Raw genomic sequence first — 10,371 nt, forward strand, 5'->3', positions numbered from 1 at the left:
TCAAGCATCTTGATAATATCAGTTTCAGAGAATTTTTTGTTTGAATCAGAGTGATTCTTTACAAAGTAGGATTTATCCCTCCCTAAGACAAGATACTTGTATCTACGTTGGCCATTCTTTTTTTATGAAGCAAAGTAATATCAACTCTTTCAATTTGTCTTTTAGTTTGGAATGTGGAATACTTGTGTACAGGGTAGAAAAGTCAAATGTTTTAATACTATTACAAAATGAAAGAGAGTTAGATTGTATGTACTCTAAAAGATCTTTTGAATTTTTAAGTATCCACATCTGATTCACGCCACCTCTAGAATAGGCAGTTTCACAATAACTTTGAAGCCCGTCTTTGATTGCTGATAAAATAGATGTTAATAATTTAGAAAGAGGTTTCGTGGAGCACTTGGAAGACCCAGCAATATACCGTTGTTTGTAAGGACACTTATGTAGTTTAGGTATCCAATACAGTGATGGAAGATCCAGTTCTTCATCTTTGGTTGAAATTCCAAAGGAACATAGAACAGACCTATGATTATCCAGGATTTCCTCTTTGGTAAGTGTCGTGAGGGTATATGTTGAGTTTCCAAGTGAATTGTCAATACCTAATTCGTTTATCAAGCAGTTGATGTAGTGACTTTTACACACAAAAACGATGTTATTTGGGGCTTTATCTGCGGGGACAACAACATATTTGTCATGGAGGTCGGATAGGTGTTTTGCAACATTTGGGTCTTTAAAGATTGACGTAGCATGGGCATTGATGGACCCATTCAGTTTCTTAATTCTGATTTGTATCAACGACCTCACTGCCTTAATCCATTCGGAAAGAGTGTCTACGTCTTCCTTCTCGCGCTTAGCCCATTGCCTGGCATAATCCTCGACTGAATCCATCAAAATTTTAAAGTTGTATTTCCAATTGATGGATTTAGGCTCACGATATTTGGGACCTTTCGATAACACATTTCGTAGAGAAGTGTTATTTACAATGTTAAGGTCACCGGTAATAACGTGGCCAGCAGGATTATATGTGAATTTGGAACTAGCACAAGTGCAATCAGGAGGTTTAGACTTGAAGTCGTCAATATCGAGATCCTGCAAAACGTGTTTGTAATTGAAAATTTTAGTTGCAATAGGTTTGGTATAGGTATAAGAAATTATTGGTACAGACTGGTCTTTGAAATAAGGAGGTATTTTCGATTGCACTAATTTATGATGAAGGATATTGCCTAGGTTGACGCCATCGATACCTTTGTTGGCAAAGGAAAGATTAAGAAAAGATCTTTTCTCTTTTTCATCTTTTCCAATGCGAACTGGCTTGAACAGTCTGTGACTTGCAATATCCGAAATTATAGCTTCAAGTTTGTATTGGTTTGAATGAGGGTTTGTAACAGTGGATTCCAAATATAAATTGAACAGAGAATGAAGTTTTGAAAGGGGTAATGAATAAAGTTTCGTGCGAATGTGATGAATACCTAACGGCTTTTGTATGAATGGCAGCAAGTCACCAATAGAGACATCATGCAGAGAAGGTGATGTATAATGACGACGACCATGACTGCGTCTTCGTCGAGGAGTCGAGTTGAAAATATTCATCACATTCACCGAGTTACACGAAGGACTAGATAGAATACCTATACCATCAATTTTGTCATTGCAGCCATAAGGTGTTGCAGTTCCCAATTGTCTAATCCAGTAGTCTTCTTTTTGTCTACGGAGAGTCGTTGAAAGATTAGGATTGTTAGAGCTATGGTATATCTTTTCGATAATGCGAACTGTCATAGAAACGATGGAATGATCGGGCTGATTGAAATGCTGGTATAGAATGTCGTTAGCATTAAGGTTAATGTCTGATCTATGACCGCACATACGTTTGTTAAGCCTTAAAAGTAGATGCAGATAGTATTCTAGCTGGCACATTTTGACCTGATGGTGTTTATCGATTTTCGTAAAAATAACAATATTTTTCTCTTCTACAACCTTTTGGTAGATAGTGAGCTAATTACAAAAGAGGGACGAAAGATACCAAAGGAACAGTCAAACTCATAAATCTAAAACAAACTGACAACGTCATGGCTAAAAATGAAAAAGACAAACAGAAAAACAATAGTACACATGACACAACACAGAAAACTAAAGAATAAACAACACGAACCCCACCAAAAACTAGGGGTAATCTCATGTGCTCCGGAAGGGTAAGCAGATCCTGCTCCACATGTTGCACCCGTCGTGTTGCTTATGTGATTACAAATACAACAGTATCCAACCGTATCAATTTTACTGGACAATATTTTCATTTATAAAAATAAGGTCTTTTTATAACTAGTTTGACCGAAAAGGACTAACAAATAATGAATAGTAAGTCAATAAAATGCATGAATCCAATTGTTCGATATCACTTCTTGATTCTCTTGTTAAACAGATTCTGTTAATTATGTCTGAAGAATACACCCTTTGAAACGCAGGCACAAATCAACCTGCCTGGTAACGTTCAATTGGTCACACTTCATTAAAAACTGTAGTAATAAACAAGGTGTATTAATTGAGAAATTTTGCTTGTCGGTATTAAAGAATATATAAATTCCATTGTTTGAGAAGTTGGATATTGCATTACATCAAACTCTAAGAGGTAAAGTAGTCCTTAGATGGAATTGGCTGTCTTTTTGTATTCTTGTCTTTCGTTTATACTTATGTGCTTTGTCTATAAGCCTTTTTTTCCTTTGTTGACATATGTGTTTGTTTTTATAGTGATAAAGATTATAACACAATGCTGTACCCGTGTTTTTGACCTATTATGTCTGTTTGCTTTGATCACACAATGTTGTCAATATAATAACGTTATGCGTCTGTCGTACAGGTGAGAGGTTTGACAGGGTTGACCAGGTTTAATCCACCATTTTCAACGTTAAAAAATGTATGTTTCAAGTCAGGAACATGAGAGTTGTTGTCCATTCGGTTGATGTGTTTGAGCTTTTGATATTGCCATTTGATAAGGGACTTTCCGTTTTGAATTTTCCTCGAAGTTCGTATTTTTGTTATTTAACTTTATATGTCACATTTGGTCATACAGCTCCCCTAGTCTTAGGGTATCTTCATCTGAGTAGGTACCTCGGTAATGCCATGATTTACAACATACAACATATGTCTTTAATTCCCCTTGCATAAGTATATAAATTATTAAGAAACTAAGGTTCCAATTACCTCGTGTTCTGTTGATATCAGATGGAATTTGCATTTCTTTGATGTCCTTTTTGATGATAAAGCTCCTCGTGTTTTGAGTATTTATACATCATTAAATTTCACAATTTGGGTATGCGCCTTTCTCATGAAGGTTAATCCAGAAATGTGCTTCTGCTGCATCCAATATATAAAGTGCTATTTTTATTTTGAATATTATACGACTGTCATACAAGTGAGAGGTTTAGCTCATTGCAAAACCAGGTTTAATTCAAAATTCTCTACATATGATAATGTCTTTTGATATGTTTGAGCTTTTGGTTTTCCTATTTTACATGGGACTTTCCGATTTAAATTTTCCTTGAAATTTTTTGTTTTTGTTATTTTACTTTTCATTTACGTGTATTAGAACATGGTTGATACTCTACTGGTGAACTGGTAATCCTGGATGTTTTTCCACTGGTTATTCTGTGCTGGAAGTCTGACATGATTTACAACGAACATTTTCTTCAATTCTCTGTTCATTCATGAATTATCTTACAAATCTAAGTTTCAAACTTCCAGCAAAGTTGATCCTTGATTGGTTGGCCTGTCTTTTATGTCTCTTATACGTCAGTTGCTTTCAAAATATGGCTATGTACATACCTTGTGAAGGATAATCCATAAAAGAGCTTCTTCGGACGCATACATTTTTTAAAACATATATAATTTTCATTTAATAGTTTTAGCACTGTGTCGGTACCTCGCCCGGTGGACTTGAAGTCCCTGCTGATATATCAGCTGATAAGTCTGTGTATCAGTCCTAAAATGATTTACTTAGTGAGGTAACAAAAATACCCAACTCCCGGAAAATCATTCAGAACGGAAAGTCCCTTAACAAATGACAAAATCAAAAGCTCAAATACATCACACGATTGGAAAACAATTGTCATATTCCTGATTTGGTATTATTTCATTTTGTAAAAGTTTCCCTTTTTAATTCCCCGTTCACAAATATAGAAAACTTCACAATTGATAAATTATACGCTGTATTACGTACGTACTAATGGTTTTAAAATCTTCATTCAAAGGGAACTTCAATGTGTTTGATATTTTTGTATATCGCTTTTAATCGTATTGCTGCTCGCATTTTCAATTTCATGTACATCATTTATTTTTTGTTATTTCTATGCACGTTCATGGTGAAGGTTGATAAAGAAAAGTGCTTCGGACATACAATTTATAAATTGTTTTTTTGTTTCTTTTGTTCGGCTGGGGACTGGTAGACTATTGGGGTATAACAGCTAAGTAGTCAGTGTTTCGGTACTGACATTATTAATAACATTGACTTTCTTAAATTCAACGTTCATAAATTCAGAAAAATTATTACCAATCTTCTGGTACTAAATTTCCTAAGCAAAATCGACCTTTGAAGGATTTAGGCAAGTTGACCGTTGATGAATTCAAGTGTTTCTTCTATATTTCATTTGGCCATATAGCTTTTCATTTTCTAAGCGCGTCACTGATGAAGGTTAATCTAGAAACAATTTATCGACTTTAAGGGGCACTAGCTGCCAAATTTCTTTTCACCGATTTGACTCAAATTCTCATATTTTATTTATAACAATGTAAAACATTTTTCTAAACTATCAAAAGTATAAATTAAACAATTTACATGACATGGGTTCAATAAGATGTAACTTCGTTTCGTGTGAATTTTAGCCAAGATGCCATCTAATTAACTATCTAGTTGAACTTCTATGACCATATGAGCGATGTAAGCATAAACATAGATATAAATAGATTAAGCAACTCGAGCAATTGGATTTTAATAGGTCTGTTAAATTTTGTAATACAGATTAAAAATTTATGTTTATGGTCGTTTTACTTTTAAAAGAATAATTTTGTGTGGATCGAATCAGTAAATCAAATTATTTACCCTTTTTTCACTTTCAATGTTCACATTCTTTTCCTTTAAATACCCGTACACGGACAATGCATGCGTAATTCTATCTCTTTCTACTGGGTTGAATTGGAGTTCACATGAATAAGGATTTATTTGCAAGTGAATAATTCATTATCAAAGTTTATAAGCTTTATTTGACAAAATTGAACCATTTTAGCTGATTATTTCACTAATTCACTTTCATTAACGATTGAACAAAAAAAAATATCATTCTTTTGATTTTTTATAAATCTCGTAGCTAGTGCCCCTTTAAGGGTTTGAATATCCTTTTGGTATCTTCTGCTTCTTTTTGACGCATGTCATGCAAATTAAGACATTACAGTTTTATAGACTACTGCAAATAATCTTACTGGGGGATTATTTGCATAACCTTTTAGGAGTCATTTTCCCGCAGATTCGACATATTGTTAATTCCTCCAATGATATCAATGTCAGCCAATAATTGTCTTTTGAACGCTTCCTTATTTCTTTTAGCTCCATGATCATTTAAAAAAATCAGACTGATGTTAAGTCCTTCTGAAGAATGAAGGCCTAAAATATTTCATTACCAATCACACTTTAACTTAGTTAATATTTCCGAGCATTTGTATCTTATCCATAATTATAAGCCCATGATATTTTAATGCCTATCCTGCGACATCACAATGTTTTTAGGTCTGTGTGTCTGTCTGTCTTAATGTTATAGTTTTCATGTAAGGTATGAATTTAGAATTTAAATCATTTTTATGATATGATCTTTTTCAGAATTAAAGTTTTGTGTCAGATTTCGCGTTTCACTGGACATAAAAATGTGAACGTATTAGCGGGAATTTGTCAAATAAACTCTATTCTTGTTTATAATGATTGAATTACTAGACTCTAACATTTTTTGTTTGTGTAAGTACAAACACAAACTAACTCAACAAAAACAAAGCAATGCACTGAAGTATTCATTTGTCCGTTCGACTGTGTAAATCTAACACTATCATGTATCACTTAATATGTGTTGTTACAAAAAGAAATGTCAGATGGAAATGTCTGTGTTTCTTCGAATTACGGTTTTGATTTGCCCTTTGTATATTTAAAAATCAAGTTTGTACCACTTGTTTCGACATAAACATATTTCATGGAGTGTCCAATGAAATTACTGTTTCAGAAATTTTGTGGTGTGTCAAAATGTTTAAAACTTTTTTGTCAGTCCACAAACACCAATTTCGTTCAATGGTTAATTATTTCTGTACTTCACTCTCTCATTTTTTCGCTATTGCTTTATTTCAATTATTAGTATACTTATAGTTGAATAAATGTATGTTACCGGTGGATAATAATAGATATAATGCACAGTTGTCAGTACATACATGTATCAGCAGTCATTTCTTCTATGCACAAAGTTTAACTGAAAATTAGAGTTATCTTTCCTTTTACATCGAATGACTCTCCCCGATCTGTTATTACTATACATATGCACAAGTTTAGTATGAGTGTGTTCTGCGAAAAATATGCAAGTGTGTGCGAATTAGCCTTTTCCTGGTAATACTTATAAAAAGCCGTTTGCAAAGGTTAAATAAACATTTATGGTTTATATGGTTTATAATATTCTATAAATAGATTGTAGTCAGGGTGATAAGTTAAATAAATATTGTGATCCTGGTAAACAGGTGAGTTATTTTGTTAACACATTTTACGCGTATGTCACTAAATGTTTTGAATAATTTGAATAGATGTCAAGTCAAAAGATCAGAATCATGTAATCAAACAATAATCATAACTTGATAACCAAAAGCTTATTAATGTTGTAAAATTCTTGAAATCTTAGCCTAGAAGGCATTAGAATTACCAAGACTATACAGATCTGGTGGTCATATTGAAAATTTCTAGGTTCTGCATTTGAAGTGAAATTAAATAGTGCCAGGCTATCAATTATTTCAAATTCAATTCAATTCAAATTCAAATTCAAATTCAAAGCTTTATTTATAGTCGGCATGTCATATAACAAATAAACATAAGCTCTCTGAGCTTTTATAACCGACAAACGCATACATTTACATAACAATAATACACAATACAAATATTAAAACATAAAAGACATAGAACATACATTTCATGCACATTTAGGCTGCACTATTAAATACTATATTATACACATGCATAAGCACTAAAAGCAAACATAAAAACTAAAGCACAGCATTCACAAATTATAAAAAGCTTAGCAAACATTCACAAGAAGCAGCACTATTATATTTCAAGCTATAACATAAAATATATAAAACTATGCACATGCATTGCAATGGCATGAGTTGCCATTCCATGAGTTTATTAGACTCTTGAATTGGGTAAAAGATGTTTCAGTTCTAAAGTGGTTTGGCAACTCATTCCATAGTTTGGCAGCAGAATATCTGAAAGATTTCAAGCCATACCTTGTTGTTCTTACGTCTGGTATTTCAGCTAAATTTTGGTATCTGAAAGAATATTTTGTTTTTTTAATATTTATAAGGTCATGGAGGTATACTGGATTTTCATGATTGAGTGTTCTAAAGACCTCTATTGCCATGGTTCTTAGGCGTCTTACTTTAAGTGATGGCATTTTTGATTTTAAAAGTAAGTCTTCATATGTGCTGTTGTGATCCTGGTAAATGAAGCGAAGTGCTCTTTCTTGTACTTTTTCATTTTTTTTAGTGTTGGCCTCGCTGCAGAAATGCCAGGACAATGAACAGAAATTAAAGTTTGACATGATAAAGGAGTGATATATTGTTAATTTTCCAAGTTTGTTTAAGTATTTGCCAAGTCTTTTTAATACATTTAGTTGTCTGGATGCTTTTTTTGCAGATGTTTGATATATGCGTGTTGAAATTTAGTTCAAAGTCAATGGTGATGCCTAATAGTTTGACCTCTTTTTCACATTTTATTTTGTTACCTGCTAGATCAAATGTAATGTTTTTGCCCATTGTTTTTTTGCCAATTGCCAAAGCTTGAAATTTTTCAGGGTTTGCCTTCATTTGATTGGAAGAAAACCATTCTATTAGAGCCAACCTGTCTTTTTCAAGTGTGGAGATAACGGTGTCTATATCTCTATTTGCATAAGATAATGTGTTATAGGATTAAATTTGAAAAAGGCCAATTTACACATGTAACATACTACAACTATATTGTTGCATATTATTATATTGATATACATTTTCAATAAGCTAAAAAGCCCTCCCCCTGACAAAATCAATGAAATAAAACCACACTAATCTTATAGTCGACATCTGGACCACAAGGATACTCAATGATATAATCCGGATGGGCAAATCCTGGTATCTGGTCAAGAAAAATACAAAATTAGAGTCACATTAACTCATTCAAAACTCTTTTTATTTCTATGCATTTTTATTTAAGATCGATTGAATTCATCATGGCAACAACAGCAAGACAACATATGATACAGCACTATGTTGATAATATGTCAATGATTGGTACACAAAAGGTTAAAGCGCTCAATCATTTAAAAACTTTCTGCAGTGAATTACGTCAACAAATCGACAGAATGGAAAACTCTGTCAAAGAGGAAATAGATTTAGCAGCGATCAGATATAAATCAAAACTTCAAGAGCAAATAAAACGTCTTAAAGAACAAGAATCTAGCACTGAAGAACCTGTCAAAAAGGAACCCGACAGCACAAAACATCTGAAACAGCTTTCCATAGAGCTCTCCCTTGATAGATCGATTCTTAATATGATCAAATGTTCAGGGAAAGTTCTATTCAATGAATCAGAGACATCAATTGTTCAGGTTAAAGAAGAGAAAAAAAAATTCAAAAGTATTGAAATGGGTAGTAGCATATTTAATGCTGTAGGGAAATTTCAGTTCCAAAGGCAAAGCACAAATGTAAATATGCCAATAAATGGAACACTTTTGCCAAACGGTAATATCATATTTGCAGTTCCTTTTCCTCCAAGTGGACAGTTACTTATCTACGATCAGACAGGGGAACAGATTAAATCAGTTCATTTAAGCTCGTTTCCTCACTCAGTAATTGCCATCAAGCCATCTTTAGTTTGCGTTTCAATTCAATACATGAAATATGTAGAATTTCGAAACGTTGAATCTCTAGAAATTATCCGCTCGGTAGAATTACCAGAAACTGTATCAGGTCTGGGTTGTATTGGTGAAAATTTAGTCCTCGCTTGTGAAAATACTGGAATACTGATTGTCAATCCAGCTGGCGAGACAATAAAAATGATTAAAGCACCTATAAAAACAGGATACATCGATACTATGGAAGAAAACATCTTTTACATTGATACAAAACAAGGCAATTTATTTTGTTTCAACAGTGAAACTGGTGATAAATGTTTTGAGGTAGATTTTAAATTTGAAAATTCAAATGGAATCGCAGTTTTAAGGGATAAAAGTATTTTGATTTCTATGTTCAGAATGGGTAAAAATAATATTTCTCGAATCTCAGCGGACGGTACTAAACAGGTGAAACAGAACGAATTCTCTTCATTGAGCTGGCCATGTGCAGTGATATACAACAGTACAATAAGTAAATTATATGTTGTTCATAGCAATAATCATGTGTCGATTTTTGAAGAAAAATAAAACTTATTAATGTTGTTGTTGTTTTTTTCACTCTTCACTTATTATTCACTATATGTATATGAATGTTAGCTATAAGATAACATTAAAAATAAATACGATATGAAAGAATAAGGTCTTAGGAAAACAGATTTCAAATGCTTTAATACATCTATTGTCGCTATATTTCTATGTTTTTTAATTCTTATCATGCATATGACATTTTGTCTTCTAGCTCAAATGTTGTTTTTGTTTAAATTACAGTCTAGTCTCTAATAATCTTAATGATGGTCCCTTTCGTGTTTGTTTTTTACTTATGTAAGCGTACATTTAATCTGGTGTGTCTAATATATTTAAGTACAAATGGTTATGCAGTATAGGATCCTGAATCCTCCTAGTACAAATTGGGAATCCATTAACTACAAGAATATATTCTGATTAAAACTAATGGAATTCCAGTACAAATCAGAATTCCAAAGATTATTACTCCAAAAGACACAATAGTAACAGTATTTTGATTTACTTCATCATTAAAATTATAATCTAAACAAGTCTGAATCAAAAGTAAAAGAGGTGGGACAACTTTCCCCTGAATTTAATTGATTCAATTCCATCAATCTTTACTAACATTCATAACTTTTATGTTTTAACAACACTTTAGTGTATTTCCGAAAATTTGATTACATTATAAATAACATAGATGATATGTAACTTATAT

The 10,371-nt window shown here is 32.6% G+C and overlaps 1 protein-coding gene across 1 annotated transcript; it reads left to right on the forward strand.

Moving 5' to 3' along the window:
- Positions 1 to 6,640: 6,640 nt before the first annotated feature.
- Positions 6,641 to 9,691, forward strand: LOC139520299 (uncharacterized). The gene is made up of 2 exons (XM_071312830.1): positions 6,641 to 6,750; positions 8,471 to 9,691. The coding sequence occupies exon 2, from the start codon at positions 8,487 to 8,489 to the stop codon at positions 9,675 to 9,677; it is 1,191 nt and encodes a 396-aa protein (XP_071168931.1). The 5' UTR covers positions 6,641 to 6,750; positions 8,471 to 8,486; the 3' UTR covers positions 9,678 to 9,691.
- Positions 9,692 to 10,371: the final 680 nt, after the last annotated feature.

The sequence above is a fragment of the Mytilus edulis genome, chromosome 4 (assembly GCF_963676685.1).
Source record: "Mytilus edulis chromosome 4, xbMytEdul2.2, whole genome shotgun sequence".
In the NCBI taxonomy this organism is placed as follows: Eukaryota; Metazoa; Mollusca; class Bivalvia; order Mytilida; family Mytilidae; genus Mytilus; species Mytilus edulis.

What these genes read in the sequence shown, in the direction of transcription:
- LOC139520299 (XM_071312830.1), top strand. Translation starts at nt 8,487, where the DNA reads ATGGCAACAACAGCAAGACAACATATGATACAGCACTATGTTGATAAT.